The sequence below is a fragment of the Vipera ursinii genome (assembly GCF_947247035.1).
Source record: "Vipera ursinii genome assembly, chromosome: 17".
Lineage (NCBI taxonomy): Eukaryota > Metazoa > Chordata > Lepidosauria > Squamata > Viperidae > Vipera > Vipera ursinii.
The window spans coordinates 1,738,706-1,758,507 of NC_139530.1; the positions used below are offsets into that span (position 1 = coordinate 1,738,706).

A 19,802-nucleotide genomic window follows, 5' to 3' on the forward strand; every position below is an offset into this window, starting at 1 on the left:
CAGGTTGATTATGATCGGATAAAGTCATGTGAAGGAGGCCATGGCCACTGCACAAATGTGACCTTGCAAGGAGACCTGGATGCTCAAGTGCTCTTGAGCTGGCCAAGGGATGGTGGCTGCAGATGGAAGGAAACAATCAAGGGAAACAAAGTAGCTTGGAGCCAGCATTGACAAGCAACGTGAAGCCAAGCCAATTCAAGAAGTTGGATTCCAGCCGAAAGAAACTCCCGTGTGCAGTAGATTCTCTGTTCTTCACAGGGACCAAATCCCCAAGCCTTAGCCTCCGATGTGAATCAACACAACATTCTGGAACATCCCAATTTGCCAACCGTGAAACAAAAGGGTCGAAGCTCTTGCTCACTTTTATATGGCTTTCTAGCTGCTCCTGTTCTACTATTCTTCCAGACCCCATTGCTCCTAGGAGTAAGGAGCAAGAACAGAGCCCTTCCGTGCCTTAAAAGCCGCTCAGGGGAAAAAATATATATTCCACTCACCCCCCCAATGGGCCAGCCTTTTCCTACCTCTATCACCACCACCAAACTCAGCTGGAAATCTGAAGGAAGAATTCTGAGAATGCGCCTGGACTTAGACCTCATTCAAAGCCATGACTGACTTCGCTTGTCTGCTGCAAAAGCCACAGTTGCTGCAAGGCTCTTTAGCCTTAGACCGTGGTTCTCAAAGCATAACCACCCAACTCCCAAACTTCACAGATCAAATCAGCCTCCTTCCATGGCTTAGCAGAAGATTGAAAAGGAGAAGGCGACGATGAATTGATGCTGGGGAATGAGGTGAAGAAGAGAATTGCCTTAAGACACCCCAAGCCATGCCAAGGAGGCACGGCAGAGGTTTCCACTGCTCTGAGGAACATCTCTTTTTCCATCCTTCTTCTCTCTCCCCTCCAAAGTATCACTGAACCAGGGTCTGCTTTGGAGTTTACACGTGCCCTCAAGAGAAACTGCCTACCTTCTAACTCTAAAGTAAAACCTGTCTTCTGAACAAGACCACCTAAAAACCCAGAGTGGGTTTCGAGAATAACCGTTTCCTGCTCTACAAAAAATCCCCCACAAAAAACAAACCCCATAATAAAATAAATAGTGCCTAACCCCCCACCCCACCCCCAATAACCTGAATTCTGGAGTTCTGTGAGCCCTCTGCAATCATGCATTGGTGAGAAGGGGAATCACAACCTTAATAAGAGTGCACATGCAAAAAAAAAAAGAAGAAGAGAGAAGACTATTTCTGAGACAATTTTTATCCCCAGTTCCCAAGAGATTTGATCAGGGAATTTGGTTGCGTAGGGATACCAACCACCCGCCCCACACCCAGGTTTGTTCTAGCTAGCTAGCTAAATGTTGCTTCAAGAAGTGAGGGGAGAGAGATGTTACACTGCTCCCTGGCTGTGGTTGCGTTGTTGTTTTTTAAAAAGGGGGGGGAAGGAAAGAAAAAAAAGGGGGGGAACCCATCGCCGGCAATGAGTCCATTCTTCTCACCACTTTGGGAAGTCAAGGATAGGTGAGGATAGGTGCAAGAGTTGAAGGACGAAGACAGACGTATTCTTTCAAGAATATGTGGCCCTATTTGTTCCCTGGCTGGAGGCGCTTAAGTGTGTAGGATAAAATACAGTTTACAAAAGACGAGTGCTGAGGCAGAGGCCTGTGTATAAAAGGTAAAGGTTCCCCCGCACATGCATGCTAGTCGTTTCCGACTCTAGGGGCCGGTGCTCATCTCCGTTTCGAAGCCGAAGAGCCAGCGCTTGTCCGAGGACGTCTCCGCGGTCATGTGGCCGGCATGACTGGACGCCAAAGGCGCACGGAACGCTGTTACCTTCCCACCGGAGCGGTCCCTATTTTTCTACTTGCATTTTTACGTGCTTTCGAACTGCTAGGTTGGCAGAAGCTGGGACGAGTAACAGGCGCTCACTCTGTTATGCGGCACTCGGGATTCGACCCGCCAAACTGCCGACCTTCTGATCGACAAGCTCAGCGTCCTAACCCACTGAGCCACCGCGTCCATTTTTAGTATGGAGGTGTGTTTTATGATGAGATTAGTCATTGGAAGCAAGTCGATTGCTTCTAGCACAAGCAGTCCAAAATCAGATTACCCTTCAGCTGCCTGACTGGTTTATTCCTCTCTCTCGTCTTTCATCAATGAAGTTCTTAAGGAGAATTGCTCTGAGGACTGGACCCAGAGGTACCTCCTAAAAGGCCAGATCAAGTGTCTCAGAAGTCGTCTCACCTCAAACACCCATCCTGAATTTTCCAGGAGGAGGGGGAGGAACATTCCCCGATGGACCATTTGGGGCACTGGCTTCCCTGTTGCTAGCCAACTGGCCAGGCCTTTCCTGCAAAGAGGCAGAATCCTGTTGTTCTCGGTGCAAAGGCAAGCCCGTGCCAAGTTTTCTTCCAACCAAGCTAGCCTGAATTAACATCTGTCTTCACCCTACAAGGATTGCGTCCTCATCTTGGAAGTGGCTGAGTTATGGCTTTAACCAGCTAAGATAACCTCCTGGTTAATTTCCCACAATGAATCAGTCGTCACCGGAGAGGAAGCGTTTGGCTTGCAGGAACCTCAGACCCTGGGAGGGAGGTTCCCCCCTCCCCACACCAAATGCCTCTTGATCCGTGAACTGCAGCCTGTGCTGAGAAGACACCAAACTGGCAGCCCGGGTGAACTTCACCCCTGCCTGTTCCGCGCTCTGAACAGGGCTATCTCATTCCTGGCCACGTGCTAACTGTGTATGTGTGCATGCTTGTTGTGTCTCGTGTGTCTGTTCTCCCTCCGATGGATTTGGATTTCCTACCCGCGGTGCCATCCGCACAAGACAAAGAAGAGAGACAGATACAAGGGGGGAGAGAGAGAGATGACGAATAAGCCTCCATCAGGTTCAAGTTGGGGATCTCTTTCCAAATGTAGCTTCAGTTCCTTCCTCCTAAAAACATTTCATCTCCAAACCCTGCTTTTAGGCCTGGAGAGACCATTCAGACAGTCAGTTGCTTTTTTTGGGGGGGGGGAGGGGAGAGGGAGAACCGAAGGGCAGATTTAAGCTCAGATGCACCCCCTCTTCCTGAACCAAATGCAAAAAAAAAAAATCTGATCTCGGTTGATTTTAAGGGTCCTCTCTCGCTCTCCTCCTCCTCCTCCTCGCTGTGCAGATTTCAGCCCATCCACTCTTTAGTGTTCTGAATGGAAACGTTTGGTCAGCAAATTCCCCTATCCCAAAACACACGTCTAGAGTTTGTTCCCTTTTTTGTTTTTTTTCTCGGGCTCAATTCAGCTTCCTTAAATTTTGACCCAAACACGGAGGTGGCGGCAGGGTTGCCGAAGTTCTCACTAACACTCATCTATGTTAAGGCTGATGAACTCCTGTATACATTTTCGGTACTGAAGCTCGGTAGGGCTATTGTTGGCATATTGACCTGGGTGTCCGAAAGGGCCCTCGGCTTCACGCATCTCTTCGTTCATCCGAGCCAGACGCAGCCTGCAGGAACGAGAACCGGAGAGAAATTTTAGTTGGCCAAGGGAGAAGACAGCGCTTGGGTCAAACACGGATCGTACAGGCAGTTGGGATTTAAGCCCTTCAGCAGAGCTGCTTAAGACAGTGGCCTGTCAGGGCTAAGCCTCGGTTCTCGTTTTTTTTGGCCACAACCGGCCAAATCTACTCCTGGGGTGTTGAGTTTCCAAGTCAGCGACTTCCAGTCCCGACATGCAGCTCATCTCTGATGCAGTAAGGACCCACTTACAAGGTCACGATGTCCGCATTAGCAGCCTGGACAGCGATGCTGAGGGGGTCCTGCCCGTCCTCGTCTGCTGCGTGCTGGTTGGCTCCTCTCTTTAGGAATAAGCAGACCTGGCTGCCAAATGTTGAAAGAGGAGAGAAAGAAACCAGAGAGAGAAAAACGAGGTTAGCCAAGAACATGCTGGGATGAAGAAGGACAGTTTGAAGAGACGGACGGCACAAGGTTGAGAAGCATTAACGTCACGGTTCCGATGAATGAGACAATTCAAACAAGTTGCAGGCATATTATTTATCTTAAAAGTCTTTGTAATGAAACGAAACATCGGCGCTCATGGAGGCATGCCAGAATCTGAAATCTCCTCCCCCCAAACCCATCGTAACACACACACACAATCCCCGCCCTTATCTACACATCATAAATCACATTATCCAATTAGTTTTACATGTGAGGTCTCTCCTCCCATTCTGTACGCCGGCTTTTCTAATCTTCTCAAAATAGTCGTTAGAAAATTCCCTCCCTTCAAGATTCAAAGTGAAGCACTTTAAACAAAAGGCTGTCTCTTATACTGTCAGTGCAAAAACATGTCAACGTCTGCAGCGTTGACAATTAATGTATCACGCTAGACTTTCATAAGAAGCTACTTTACCCTGGACCGTTTCCACTCTTTAGACTTTCCACTTGGAAAATGACCACCATCTGGCTCAGATTCATCAAGAGTTGCTTCTAACTAACCCAGGCCGGTAGCTTTGGTCTCAAGCCCATTTACCCAACTCCTATTGGCGGCCCGTGCCTGGGTTTCTCTCCAGGGCCTTGAAAACCAGCTAGCTGGGATACGCCATCTCTGGAGTCCAAAGCAACGGTGTCTCCGGGGCAAAGTCTCAACTGCAAACAGCGGTTGACTTCCCCAGGATTTTGAATGACCACCACCTTTTTGCAGCTGAAGGCACAGCAAGGGACTTACCCGGTGTGGCCCAAATATGTGGCATGATGCAAAGGTGCCCGCCCTCGGATATCTCTTTGGTTAACGTCTGCCCCGTTCTGGAGCAAAAATTCACAGGCTATTAGTGAGCCCTGAAAGACGCAGAGAAAGAAAAGTTAGCTTTGGAGTCTTGGACTTCTCTTAAGGTAGTCCGTGCCTTACGACGTTTAGTGACCCTTCAGAGTCAAAACGGCACGGTAATAAGTGACTTACGACGGTCTTTCACACTTACGATCGCCGCAGCATCCCCTTGGTCACGTGACCAGAATTCAGACACTTGGCAACCGACTCGCACTGGTGACGGTTGCAGTGTGCTGGAGTCAGGCGATCCACTTTTGCTGCCGCCTTGCAAGCAAAGTCAACAGGGAAGCCTGATTCGCTTCATGACGGTGTCGCTAACTTAACAGCTGCGGCGATTCCCTTAACAACCGTGGCAAGGTCGGTCATAACATGGGGCAAAACCCACCTAGCTGTCTGACTTAGCATCAGAAATTTTGGGCCAACAATCAAGGACTACCACAGCGAAGTGACCCTTTTTTTTTTTTTTTGGTGGCTAGGCGGTGCCTGGTACAACGTAACTTTAAGGAAGAAGCCCATCCCCCCTCCTCCAATTTTGAAGAGACATTTGGGGTTCTTCTCCATCTGAGTAAATTTTCTGGCCTACAATTAGCAAGGAAGCGGTGAAATCTAGGTGGTGCTGATGAAGCCCACCCAAGGCACACCTGTTAGACCTGCTTTTACCCTGATGGAGCAACCTCAAAACTGGCCCGGCGACCCGCGGATCTCGCTCACCCCCATGACAGCTTGGATCAGCGGGGTTTTGCTCTCATCCTCTTCATTCACCCAGTTGACGCTGGCCCCGTGGGCCAGGGCCTCCGCCATTACGGGCAGGTTCCTGGCCCTCGAGGCCTTGTAAACGAGTAAGCCAGGATGGAGCGCCCTCAGGTCTTCCAAATCGGAGGCCTCCTGCTCAATTTCGACTTCCCCGCTGGATTCCTCTGACGCTTCGGCCTCTGCAGAGAGGAAGAGGACGGAATGAAATCCCGGGATCCAAAGACCTCCGGTGGAGGCGTCGATACCGAAGCTCGTGTCTCCCGGCAAGATAAAAGGACTTTGCCACGAAGATCTCACCTTCTTCTGTGACACTGTCAACCACCGAGCCAAAGACCAGAACGTCTGTGCTGCCATCCGTGCTGCCACCCAGTCCGCTGTCGCTGCTTAGACCTAAGAGATCAAAGGAGGAACCGGGCAAAGTTTTAATATGTGGGTGCCGTGAACTCCTGGTCTTTTCCTGTGTTGGTTGGTCAAGCTTCCTGTCCTTCTCTTCTGGTTGCCCATCTGGTATGGAATTCCACCACGTCTGCCCTAATTCCACCCCCACCCCACCACCCCCATTTTTTCCTGAATTCCCCCAGGCCCCACATTTCATTTGAAATCCCTTGCCACTAGTGTGATTTTGTTTGTGGAAGGAGTTCCAGATTGGGCGTCTGGGAGCTTTATTCAAAGGAACCAGGCAGATGGGCATCCCTAAACAGAAGGAGAAGGAGAACTGGGCAAAGCCAGAAAGCAGAGAGAGACAACTAAGCCCATGGTACACAGCGCTGCTCGGTTTGCCCTTTTAAATCAGCGAAGGAGCGATGGGCCAGTGCTATGTCCTGAAATCCCCTCCCCTCGAGGAACTTAATAATAATAGGGATGGGGACCAATGAGCAAAGAGAGAAATCTGCCACGGGAACTCTCAGCTCTGGATAGGAGGCAGATCAGTAAGCTAAAAGGTCAGGAAGAGTGAACAATTTGGAGAGGAACATCCCGACATTCAACCCGATTATAATGACTGCAGTTCCACTTAACTTTAATCAAACCGGGTTTCTGCCCTGATTCTTCTCTAGGCCGTACCTGCCCATTTTGGGTGTGGAAGCACATTTCAAAGACTGGGCTTGGAGCTTGGCCAAAGTTGGGATTCCCCTGAAGCTGTTCAAAGTCAGTATTCCTGGGAAGAGGGCTTCAGAGCCTTCGACTTTGAGGTTGCCAGAGGTACAGTAAGAGATTAGATGGCCACGGTGGCAAAGCCAGACAGCACTTGGCTCTAGCGATGTTCTACAGCCTTACCTCCATCCAGGAGAAACGGTGAACCGCTGCCTCCAGGGCCATTGCTGGTCTCACTCCATGGGCTGGCTCCCACAGGCTGTTGAGTTGACGCCTGGTTCCCACCTGCGGAGAAGGAGATGAAAAACGTGACAATGGGCAGCCAGAGCCCATTTTTCAGAGTGTTGTTTTCCGAGCCAAACCAATCTTGTTTCATTCTTTAACAAAGTGACTAAACTAATAGACCAGCGAAATACTGTGGAGGTAGTATACTTAGAGTTCAGTAAGGCATGTGATAAAGTAGACCACCACCAAAGCAACTGAGGGCAGGACAAGAAACAATGGCTGGAAACTGACCAAAGAGAAAAGCAACCTGGAATTGAGGAGAAACTTCCTGACAGTCAGGACAATTAACCAGGGGAACAGCTTGCCGCCAGAAATCGTGGGCGCTCCATCACTGGAGGTTTTTAAAAAGAGGCCAGACAGTCACTTGTCTGAGATGGTACAGGTTCTCCTGCTTAAGCAGGGGGCTGGACTAGAAGACCTCCCAGGTCCCTTCCAGCTCTATTCAATTATTGCAATTTATATTCTTTTCTTTTTTTTAAGGGATCAAACAGATTTTGTTCTTCCTGGAGGGAGAAAAGGGAGTTTGGGGAGAGGGACCAGCTGCTTAAATTTGGCACAAAACAAAGAGAGGGAAAACCTAGCTGCTAAATTTGAGCAAGTCCAGAAAAGTCCCTTTACCGCCTTTCTCTCGTAGCTGAGCACTGAGCTACTGCTGTGCGAAGGGTTGCAGATCAATCTGCCGCACTTACTGCGTGGGCCTGCTCCTGTGTCGAAGTACGAGAAGAGGGAATCCAGTTCGTCAGGGCAAAAGAGGGAATCTCGCCGGAACTTTCTTTCCAAAGTGGCAGCTGTTTGAAAAAAAAAAATAACGTTACTGCTATTTTGCTAACGCAGAGACACCAACTCATACAAATAGCTCTAAAAAAAATGGCAAAGCTGGGATATTTTAACTGTGGTTCACAACGCTCGGCTAAGCTCCCTGACAATGACTTGTTCTCGGCAAACCCGGACGTTGGCTCAACAAGCCCAGATCCAAACCACGTTAGATCACAGCATGAGACGTGAACCGCTTCAGGGATATCAGGAAAGGCGGCCACGCGGTGTCTCGACCAACCCTCAAGCTTTCCGCCGCGCAAAATGGCGGCCACTTTGGGCCTCCTGAGGTGGGCCGCCTACCTGAAGAGTGGGCAGCCGGAGACGCATTTCCCGCCTCGTGCCGATACTTCCGACGAGTCGTGGGCGCTTTGGTGGTGCTGTTGCACCTCTGGCACTTTTTCACACTCCAGCGGCGGTGCTTCTGCTCATGGTTGGCCAGGGGTTCTCCCGCCGGTAGCTTCTTCAGAAACTTCTTCTCCACGTATTTGACTTTGATCCATGCTTCTTTGTCCTGCCTGGGTGGAAGCCATTTCTCGTGCTGTTCAAAAGTGTTGGGTTTGCACCCCAACACGCCTCACTTATTTAATCATGGCCACAGTTATGGTTTTTCCTTTCCTTCTGCTCCCTGGCCATGGTGGTTTATGGTTCGATATACCCAGGGAAACAGTGACTCCGTTAACCAGCTTGTGTGTGTTGTCTGAACACAGCAACGGCACAGGGCTAACTCATGGGGAAGCAGACATGGAGGAAGTAAAACATCAGAGGCGGGCGGGGAGCAGGAAGACACTGAAAAAAGGTTTACCTTGAGCTGCCAGCTGTGGGCTTTTTCAGCCCCATCTCCTCACATTGAGCCTCGTAGATCTGATTCATGGTAGCATTGCCCAGCTCACACATCAGCTTTGGAAAAACAGCATGTGGAGAGAAAAAAAACAGGACAACAGGTGAAGCCAAGTTGCTCTTTTGGCTTCTCCATTCACACACAACGCCCCGTTTGAAATCATATCGTGGGTCTTCTCAGCGGCGATGCCCTCGTTCCGGAACGGTTTCCCCTTAGAGAGGTCTATTTTACTTCCAGGGTTTGTACTTTTCCTGGCTCTGCCCAGCTCAAATTCAGCACACTTAAACACGATACTAGTCCTTAAGCTCCAATTCCCCCCCCCCTCAAAATCGCAAGATTTAGAGCAGCGTTTTTCAACCCTGGCACCTTCAAGAGGTGTGGGCTTCAACTCCCAGAAGTAAACACTGGTTTACTTTTAAAGGGAATGCAAAACGGAGTGTCAGAAATGTAAAACCTTTGCCTACTCAAGTTTTAGCATTTTCTTCCTCAAGAGCGTCTGTGCATTGTTGTTTTACTCCAAGACGTGACTTAGGCCCTCATTCTTCCTCTTTTGACCACATACCTTTTACCTAGTTGGGGGGTGGGTTTGGCCTTTACCTTCAATAATTCTGGCTCCCAAGAATCCAACGTGAGTGACCGGACTTTGGAGCAGTGAACTCCCAAGCTCCTGTAAGGCAAGATGAAGAGAACGGGTCAGCTTCGCCTGCTGCTAAGCCAAGTCAGACTGCAACCCGCAGTTCGACTGCTGCATTTGTTCTGAAATAACTCTCTCTCACGTTGGCAAGAGTACAGCCTCCTGTGCCGGCTAAGAAGCTGGGGGTACTTTGATCTTCTTAGCACTCAAGGAGGCATGCATGAAAGTACCCGGTGCTATTGAGGTCCTTGGTGGTTTTCCTGCAGGCGTTTCCATTACCCAACTAGATAACTCCGTCAGTGTGAACCCTACACTCCTTTACACTGATGATGTAACCTAGTTGGGTAATGAAATGTCTGCAAGAAAACCACAAAACTCAGAGAGCACCAAGGGCCCCACCGTTGAACCCAACCCTGCGCTACACGTTCTTCTCTTGTGCGGAAGATACCTGTGTATCCCTGAACATTCAATGCATAGTAAGATGCCCAAGTTGATGCTCGCCCACCGGGGATCGGCTTGCCCGCAGTCGCAGCACTGGTCGTTGCCCGAGATACTCTGCACCCTCTGCAGGATGGTTTCCCCTTTCGCACTTCGGTCCCGGGAATCGGAGGCGGAGTCGATGCTGCTGGTTGAAGGGGAGGCTGTCCGATCCAATTTCTGGAGTTAAGACAAAAGCCAAAGGCTGAAATACCAAGCGAAAACATCAAGCATGCCTTTTGCTTTCTGATTTCTCTTAATGCGACCCAGTATATTTTGGTATCGTGTTTCAAGGGTAATCTCGGACGCCGACGGGATGCAAGTGCCTCCCGTCGTTCTGGAATAAAAAGGAGGCCTCGTATCTGCGTTCTATGACGGATTTGTGAGTGCGAATCCTGCACCTGTCCCACCGCCTTCTGGTTGCCGGTTCTACTCACTTCAATGTAGCAGCTGTCGGGGCTTTCTCGATAAGCGGAGGCTATACTCGCTTGGACCGCCTGGATCCACGCTTGGCGCAGTTTCTCGGAATCAGCTTGCAGCATGCAGCTCCTGCGGTGGGAAAACAGAAGAGATGGTGACCAGGAGGAACAGAGTTCGCAGCATAATCCTGGGAGATTCTCCCGTTCTCCACCCTTTTTACACCAGACGATATTAATTTTCCCCTTTGCTTGTTATTTACCGATTACTTCTGCTTGGCACAGCGGCAGCAAATTTGTTTAGTTAACCCAGCAGTTCTCGACGGTTAATGCCCACGCCCTGCCCCTCCAAAACTGGGGTTTGGAGCAGTGTGTGAAGTTCTCCTATTAGGGCTCGGTCAACAAGTCGTGGTTAAGCAAATCATGACTTGTTGTAACAAGCAAAGCCAGATAGAATAAGGAAGAAGTCACTGGATTCTAAAGGCATCTTTCTAACAAATTGCCAGTCGTGTGGGTCGTTATGTAATGATGGTATCAACATAGGTAGAGGAACATCTGGGCTCTTTTTTAAGTGAGAGACATGGATTCTTCTTTAGCAGAAAAAGCGGATGGATGGATGGATGGATGGATGGATTTATTTATTGGATGGATGGATGGATGGACAGACAAGGAAGCAGAAATTCTTCCTTTTCTTCTGTAGCCCCAGATGTCTGACTTGGCTACTTTACCTTTCATCTAACCTAGAGCTGGCCCAAGTAATTCATTCTCCAGAACAAATTCTGACCACGTGTCTCAGAAAACCTGCTGCCGATAACTTCCCTGTTTAATCCCCATCTCCCCTCCCCTTCTCCTTCCTTCGCCTCTTTTCAAGATTGCTGTTGGCACGATGGCACAAATGATACATGGATTTTTTTTCCACACACACACACCCCTCTTCTAAGGAACACGTTACTTACTTGGTGGGAGAGACCACTTCAAAACAAAACCTCCTTTCTATGTCCTCGCAAGGCTTGACCGTGCAAAGCCGGAGGTCTTCCACAACCACTGTGAGCACATCCTGCAGAGGGAAGAACGAAACATCTGTCTCAGCCTCCCTGCAACTGGATTTCCTATGGCTTAAGACACTGAAATAGTCTCTGTTTTTGTAACAGCTTCTGTTTGAGTCAAAACATCGGATGCACGCACGCCCCACCCCCAATCTATTCCTCTCCTAGATACAATAAGAGTTTTTAAGTCTTGTGCACCAACCAGCTCAGTTAACCATGTCGCCGAAAGTAAGGAACTAACCTTTAGCTTCTTCTGGTAGACCAGCTGGCTGTTTTGTATGGAGAACCATCTCCTGAAAAGAGAAACAAGTAGCAGGGAGGAGGAGGAGGAGGAGGAGGAGGAGGAGGAGGAGGAGGAGGAGGAGGAGGAGGAGGAGGAGGAGGAGGAGGAGGAGGAGGAATGAATGAAGAACGAAAACAGCTTGAAAGAGGACAGTGCCTTTCAGAATAAATGTAGACTTGGAACAGATTCTGAAAATGACAACCAAAAAGCTTTTAGAGGCAGCTGCAGGACAGTATTGGCTTTGACAAACAGCTGTGACATCAATTTAACATGGCCTTCCACAACCTCCTGTCCTGATATAATGGTAGGTGGAGGACAGGAGGAAGAACCACAGGCTAGACAATAATCAGAGGAGCCAGCAGAAAGAATGCGGCATGGTACATATCTCAGAAGGGGGTGGGGATGATTTGACTTGGTTCTTCCCGTCCCTGGTTCTAAACCTCCCAACCGCCCACAATGCCCCCGTTTCACGGCCTCTTCGCAATGGCTCACCGATTCCAGGTCTTGAATGCATTGCTTGCTCTCTTGAAGAGGTATCCTTCCATCACTACTCCGTTGGGAGCGTCAACGTTGAATTCCACCTTGGATTCATCGTAAGAGAAATCCTGAAGGCCCAAAGTAGAGGGAGGAGGGGAAAAGACATGAGCCGGTGTTAGGATTGCTTTGCTTGGCTGATACAACAAAGCGACCCTGAGTATCTTTATGCTAAGAAGGTCGTCTTGATTTGAGCAAGGACGTAGGATCATAGCCATAATCTGGATGAACGTTGAGCCAGCCCATTAATGAAGCAGGCTGCAACCCTTTGGCCATGTTCATCCATTATGCTAAGCCATCAGTGGATTTGTTTGGTTCTGGATTAGCGAACCCCAACCCCAACGGCTGAGGACCAATGGCCAGATGGGTAAAAAATGCAAAAATGGTAGTAGCCATGGTCCTACAATAAGTCTAACACAATTGAACAATGGCGGAGGGGAACAAACCCCCCAGGAAAATCCCAGCCTCACTCATTTTGCAAAAAGTATTCAGTATGACTCTCTATCGCAATGCGTTTTTACAAAACGGCTCGGATGCCCCTTCCCTTAAAAAAAAATGTTGATCTAATTACACGTGGGTTTATTTCAATAAATCCTAGTGAAGCCACGAGCCGTCCAGATGTGCAAACTGGAAAGCCAGCATTGTGGCTTGTCTGGTTTGGTTTATTTTTATTTGACATACAAGACGTCTCTCCTACTTTCCCTCCTCAAAACAGGGCCTGAAAAAGCAAACCATCTATAAATAAATGGAGAACAAGTAAATATATATGCATGTTTAGGGTCGGTGTGTTGAGTGAATCCAGCCAACCCCAGATTGGAAAACCACAACGTATGGCCTTGCCCGGTGTGGATAGCCAACCAAATGTGATTTATTCGAGAAACAATATGGCTATATGGAAACCTGCTCAGCGTACGCTGTTAAAAACCCAGATCTCTTTCTTGGGTGTACGATTTGCCCCCTCTTATTCTGGGAGCCCCAGTCTGGCATGTTTGCAACCCTGTATCTCAAAGCCTTAGTCCTCCAAATTAAATCCTCCTTTACAGGAAGTCCTCAGTTTACAACCACCAATTTCTGTGGCTAAGCGAGACAGCGGTTAAGTATGTTTTGCTCCGTTTTACGACCTCTCTCCCCACAGTTAAGTTAGTTAGTCACACGGTGGTGAAGTGAACCTGGCTTCCCCCTTTGCACATCGGGTGGTCGCAAAGGGGGATCCCCACTGCAACCGTCATAACTGTGAACCAGGTGCCAAGCCTCTGAGTTTTGATCATGTGACCATAGGGGACGCTGCAATGGTAGTTAAATGTGCAAAATGGTCCTAAGTCACTTTTTCCAGTGCCACTGTAACGTCAAAGGGTCACTAAATGAAGCATTGTACGCCGAGGACGTCACTCCTGGTTGCATCCGTTTTGCCTCCTTTCTGTTGGAGGGTTCATTCTCGTCCTCGGAGATGTTTGTTTATTTATTGAATTTATTTGCTGCTCGTCTCATAACGAAGAGAGATCTTGGCTTGCAGAATAAAAAAACGGAGGCCAAACGATAGAAAGTTGCAAGGCAAGAACCATTAGCTTGAAAGCTTTTTTGCTCATTGGGAGCAGCACGGCCTCTGGCATGCACAGTTGCTAGGCAACAAACCATCCTCTCTTCTTAGGATGAGTGCAATACACACACACACACACACCCCATAAAGCTGGCTCACTCCGCCTCATGTCACATTAAAGAGAATAAAAGCCATATGACCTAATGCTGGCGAGGGACGCTTGGAACCTCCTGGCATTTTGACCAAACCCTGACTTCTCGGGGAATCGGTTTCCCGTGGGAAATGAGTGCTTTGCTCTGGTTGCAGCCATTTAGAAGACAAGACAAAACAAAACCTGGAACATTTAAAACGGAGTTTTCATTTTTTTCCAGCAATTGATCCAAGTTTAGCCTTTGTGATTTGAATGTTCGGCAAGCAAGCAAGCAAGCAAGCAAGCAAATAATAAATAAATGAACTCAGCCTTTCCAAAGCCTTCAGAAGGTGTGGAGGCTGTTCCGCCACTGAAGGCTGTTAAAGAGAGACTGGATCGACCATTTGTTTGAAATGGTGTGGGGTCTCAAGCGAGGGGGTTGGACTAGAAGACCTTGCAGATGTCTTTCCAGCTCTGTTCTGTTCTAAGGATTATTAACTTGAAGGACCACAGCTTGTCAATGGCACTTAAAGAGTCTTCTTTGCAATATCTCCAATATTTGGAATTTATCAAGGTATCAACAAATAGAGCTTTGGTGGGGGAAGATGACTCACATGTAAAATTAATATTTGAAAGACAAATCCATATTTCATTTGCAACAGTGTACTGCCAAGAGTAGTCTGGGTCCGATCTTCCTTCCTTCCTTCCTTCCTTCCTTCCTTCCTTCCTTCCTTCCTTCCTTCCTCCCTCCCTCCCTTCTTTCCTTCCTTCCTTCCTTCCTTCCTCCCTCCTTCCCTCCCTCCCTCCCCCCCTTTGAAATCTTACATTATATAGGGTCTATTTATAATCCCTGATTTAATATTTTATGTGAGTGTTTTCATACACCAGAGACGTAATTGCTCACTCCGTTATGCCATTCTTCTTTTTTTTCCTTTGGCTTCGCTAAAGGCACCAAGAAAAACAAGGAAAGGAACGCTGCAGACACTCAGATATGCCACGCATCCTTCAGCCCGGATGGCTCTGATACACAGTGGCAGCCAGATTTTGCATAGCTGGCAAGAGCCTCATGAACAGTGACAGCCTGAGCCCATCGGTGGCTGCTTCCATGCACACAAGTTACAGGGAGAGTGACACCGTGTCGCTGAGCTTTTCCTGGAAATTTATCTTTGACTTAAAAAGCCATCTGGAGCGGTCGGCTGCTTTTGTGAATTTTAGACCACGGACAGATCCCTTTTCTAACTCTTAAGCTGAACCAAATTGCAAATCAAACCCAATTTGATTCGGAGGTTAAGAACACACTGGCCCATCCTTACGAAGTGTCCAAATTGGTTTTAAAGGGCTATGTTTGATTCAACCTTTAAAAAAAAAATCACCGGAATTGACCCGTAGGCTACTTCCTTCGTTTCCCCATCTTGACTGGCAAAAATATACACCAAAGCAATTTTCTAGAGCAGCAGAGGGGGCTTCCAATCCTACCCCCCCACCCCCACCCCGCCACAAATGCAACATACAAGTAATAAATTAATATCAGTAGTACCACTGAATTGGATGGAGAAAGCAACGACATGGGCTGGGCAGAAAATCTCTGCCTAAACGTGATCCACTGGCGACCAAGAGACCTAACCAGGGCTAAAGTTGTAGCTTGCGGCTTATCCCTCCTTGTAAGAAAAGTCTTGTGTTTTTTCCTGCACACCCACAAACTGTTTATTACTCAGGCAAGCAAGGAATGCAAAACTATTTTGGGGAGCTGAAAAAAAAACAAAAAAAACCAAGCTTGATCTGTCAGGAAGGCAGGGGCTGCCCCCTGCAAGAATGGAAAGGCAAGACCAAACCACAACGGGTGCAGAGTCCTTGGCCATTATAATAGTCTTGTGTAGAGAAGGGTTTTCTGCCCCCCCACAACAATATTGGACAATTGTTTCTATGGAAACATCAAATGCCACCACGAGGAGACAGCAAATTCTAAGAGAGCGATCGGAGGATGGAGATGGTTGCGTTAAGGCCCCTTCTATCGTTCCGAACCCAAATCAAGCCATAGCAGTCTGCGGTTTTTGCACCAATCCTTTCCCAGCCTCCTCCTCCTCCTGTTCCCCCCCCATTCTGATGGGAAAAGGGCCCCCCCCCACTCTCTTCCCTTACCAGAAGGTACTCCAGTCTTCCAAAAATCTTCATGATGCCCCTGTTGCGCTGCGTGGCCGAGCTCTTCCAAGCGTACAAGCGGTCACGCTCCGAACATGTGATTCTACATGGCATTACTAACCCAGCAGGGTGTTTGCTCCTGCCTCCTCTGTCCACCCACCCTCCACACATGTGCTGTGTGCTGAAAATCTTTCTTACGTGGTTTGTATTATCCCACCCCACCCCCCCTCACCCCTCCTTGCTCGAAGACTGGCCCGCCGGGTCCTGTCAGAGCAAGAGACGTGGGAGAGTAAACCCAAGTGCAGAGCTGGCTTCAGGACCACTTGCCTGTCCCCCTCCCCTTAGTCCTCCCCCCCCAGGGTCCACGGCTTCCCTTTCAGCATCAATCAGCTTAGTTGCACAAGCTCATTTCCATACAGCTGTCGCCTCTGGATGGAAGTGGGGAGGGCAGCAAAGGCAGAGAGAGGGCTGCAGTGCCTAAACCACTAAAAAAATAATAATTGTGCACCCCCAAGAACGTTGTGAAGGACCCCTAAGATTGTCCACTTCCTACCAAGGGTCATCACGAGACCCCAGCCTCTACACATCTCCTGCTGCAGCCATGAGCCAGTCCAAATTGACTCCTGCCCAGTGACAAGCTGTACAACAGGGTCATATGGCCGGCCAGTTTTATTGATTTTTTTCCCCCACCAGGCCTTTTCTTTTAAATCAATGCGACAGGCCCAAGCTTGGTATCCTCAACTTTCATTTTCTTTCGTTTTTTTTCTCTCTCTCATGCTTTCACATGCCAGGCAGGTCTCCAAGTCCCCTGAATTTATATGTGTGTGTGTGTGTGTCTGTGTGATTCTGCTTGCATCAAAGTGCACCTCTCCTTAAGCAATTGGCCACTGTTTGGGCAAGGAGGAGGGTGGGGTGGGGTGGGAAAGCACAGAATCTCCTGCTACTCGGTGTTGGGATTTTGTAACGGGCTGACCACGTTGCACATTCATGCCGATATATCAAGAGCTCTGGCGGATCGATAAATTGCAGTATGAGCTGCAACAGCTAAATGGAGCCTCAACATTCAGAGGCAGTCTATACCAGGTGCTACAAACGTAAGGCATCACAAATCCTCCCAATGGTCATACTCCCATGTTTCTTCCTAATTTTTAACCATACCAGAAGTTATTACTTTAACTTGATAGTCATTTATTTATGTGTCACATCCTGCCCTCTTTCCGGTCAAGGCAGGTTCCCTAGCAATTTATCCCCACCACAAGCCTGTAAGATTGGCTAGCTAGGTGGAGAGAGACAGGTTGCGCTCACCCAGTCACCCAACCTGCTGACTAAATTTATCCGTTTTCTGAGCTCACAAAACACACTAAACCATAAACAGACCACACAATGCTAGCCAATACCGACCACTACTACTGCGGCAAGTCTGCGATGCAAATGCGACTGCATTTTCTTTAAAATGATCCAAGGCTGTTGTTTGAACTGGTCTGAAGTCATTTAATGAACTTCCACCACTAAGGTGGGCGCCCCTGTTTACCCAGAAACAATGAACTAAACCAGCATCCGACCGAAGACAGAACAGAACTAATAGTACGAGGCGTTTCGATCATCTGAAATGAGTCCTACAAACCAGAGAACACTTAAGCTGGTACTCACCTGTAAAAGAGTCTGGATGGACATTGAAGAAGAGCGAGGGGAAAAAAAGGAAATAAACAGTGTTATTGGAATCCGCACATCTGTAGGAACCTCAAGGATGCAAAGGTGAATATTTAGGCCGAGGGTGGCCAACCTTGGCAGCTTTAAGGCTCGTAGACTTCAACTCCCAAAACTTCCCAGTCAGCATGGCTGGCTGAGGAGTTCTGGAAGTTGACGTCCACAAGTCTTCAAAGTTGCCAAGATTTGGGCACCCCTGATTTAGGCCATGACAAGACCACAAATTAGGAAAGTTAGAAGCAATTGGCAGTAATACGGCATCTCTCTCCGTATAAGTATAAAATGCACAACAAGCAATGGTTTGGCCAAATGTCTTTCTTCACCAGTGCCATTCTGCAGGGTGAGGTTTCAGTTGTGAAACCGCAGATTAGCCATGATCTACTTTTTTTCGCCTCATCTCTGCATGCACCACCTTCCCTGATGAGATAATGTTCATACTTGGAGACAGAAAAGGAGCCTTGGTGGAGCAGTGGGCTAATGCCTCCCTAAGTAACACCAGCTGCCTGCCATTAGTGCAGGTTCGAGTCCCACCAGGCTCAAGGTTGACTCAGCCTTCCATCCTTCCCAGGTAGGTAAAATGAGGACCCAGATTGTTGGGGGCAATTCAGCTGACTTTGTAATAATGCCGCTGGGGTGTGTGTGAAAGCCCTAATAAGCAGGCATATACATAGAATGAAGGCTACGGCTAAGCTTGTAAGCCGCCCTGAGTCTTCGGAGAAGGGCGGGATATAAATGGAATTTTAAAAAAAAGAAGCTGATTTTTCCTCTCCTCCCCCCTCAGATCTCAGGTCCAGGAAACACTTTAGTGCCGCCGTCTGATGTGGCCCTACGGCACGACCCAACCCTGTGGGCCAAGAGATAGGAAAACCACAAGATTCCAGCTCTGGATTTTCTGCTGGGCCAGCAGGAGACGGGAAGCCCAGTGGGCAGGTGTGCGAGAAGGTAAGAGAAAACTTTTGCTTCTTCATAGTTGGTGGGAATCACTCATTTTCCTTCCTAGCTAAAGAGCCTTTATGTACCATTCCCAAATCCTGTGGGATTTATTCTCAAGTCATCCGATAGTTCTGTACTGCAGGGATATTTTTGTTAGGGCGGTGCATCTTGCGTGAAAACTTCAAATTTAATTTAATTTTTTTTAAAAAAAAAGAGCTTTAGAATTTAACCCTTCTGCTTAATTATATCGTAATTACTGGCTCAGTAATTCTGGGATTGGAAGTCCACAGGGTGTAAAGTCGCCACCCCTGCCTGCGTTTTTAATCTTTTATGGACAGGAAGCTCAATGGAGAACATAGATTCTGGCCTACACTGACCCATTCTTATATGCTGGGATGAGAAAGAAAATTTATCTTTCCCTGGTGCAGCTCTTGTTTGAAGGGGGATTCTAATCCAGAGAGAGAACGTCTAGGCCAGGAAAGCAAACGCCTTCTCATGCGCAAGCACGATCCAATTTATCTAAGCAGATGCCTGGGTCTGAGAAGAGAGGAGCAGCAGAGTTTTTATGTCATGCTTGGCTGCATTTCTTTGAGGCAGCAGGCTGATTCTTTCTGAAAGCAGGATGCTGCATCTCCGCTTGTGTGACTTCGGGATTCAGACTCACCCGTTGCTGAATAAGGGCGTGTTTATGCTCCATTTCCCTCTTCTCCACAGCCGAGTCGATGACCAACTGGTCCAGCTTCAAGGGGGAACGGGAAGAAACGTAAGGCAGAGGAGACAGACTCATTTACTGCTCTCTCAGGTTTTCTCTCTCTCTCTCTCTCTCTCTCTCTCTCTGCCCAAGCAGAACTGTCTTTCTCCCAGGAGACCTCATGCTGGACAGGGCTAAAAGTCACATAGGCAGGGGTAGCCCAAAGCATACCCTCTTCTCTCTCCCACCCCCATGCGGTAGAGTGTAGGGAAAGAAAGAAAGAAAGAAAGAAAGAAAGAAAGAAAGAAAGAAAGAAAGAAAGAAAGAAAGAGGAAGGAAGGAAGGAAGGAAGGAAGGAAGGAAGGAAGGAAGGAAGGAAAAAGAAAAGAAAAGAAAAGAAAAGAAAAGAAAAGAAAAGAAAAGAAAAGAAAAGAAAAGAAAAGAAAAGAAAAGAAAAGAAAAGAAAAGATTTCAAACCAGTATCTGGAAAATTGGCCAAGGGCCACAAGTTGCCCACTTTATTTTAGGCACAGCTGCATCACAAATCATCCGTCAGAAAGTTTAGAATAGTTTCTAGTCCTCATCATTCAGAACAAAGAGATGATTTGAAGAAAAACCAACCAACCAACCCACCCACCCACCCACCCACACACACACACACACACACACAGACACACACGAAAGGCTTCCTCAC

At 48.2% G+C, this 19,802-nt stretch overlaps 1 protein-coding gene across 1 annotated transcript in view; it reads right to left on the reverse strand.

Annotated features, from left to right (window-relative positions):
* Positions 1-1,847: 1,847 nt before the first annotated feature.
* Positions 1,848-19,802, reverse strand: part of ACAP3 (ArfGAP with coiled-coil, ankyrin repeat and PH domains 3) — a 53,177-nt gene continuing 35,222 nt past the window's right edge. The window contains exons 9-24 of the mRNA XM_083375455.1: positions 19,082-19,156; positions 11,930-12,042; positions 11,396-11,447; positions 11,065-11,165; positions 10,130-10,241; positions 9,664-9,872; positions 9,179-9,248; positions 8,546-8,640; positions 8,044-8,258; positions 7,617-7,715; positions 6,826-6,927; positions 5,848-5,940; positions 5,509-5,729; positions 4,699-4,808; positions 3,741-3,851; positions 1,848-3,478 (exon numbers count right to left, since the gene is read on the reverse strand). Of these exons, the coding sequence (XP_083231581.1) occupies positions 3,331-3,478; positions 3,741-3,851; positions 4,699-4,808; positions 5,509-5,729; positions 5,848-5,940; positions 6,826-6,927; positions 7,617-7,715; positions 8,044-8,258; positions 8,546-8,640; positions 9,179-9,248; positions 9,664-9,872; positions 10,130-10,241; positions 11,065-11,165; positions 11,396-11,447; positions 11,930-12,042; positions 19,082-19,156 (1,926 nt within the window). The 3' untranslated portion in view covers positions 1,848-3,330. The remainder of the gene's footprint in view (positions 3,479-3,740; positions 3,852-4,698; positions 4,809-5,508; positions 5,730-5,847; positions 5,941-6,825; positions 6,928-7,616; positions 7,716-8,043; positions 8,259-8,545; positions 8,641-9,178; positions 9,249-9,663; positions 9,873-10,129; positions 10,242-11,064; positions 11,166-11,395; positions 11,448-11,929; positions 12,043-19,081; positions 19,157-19,802) is intronic.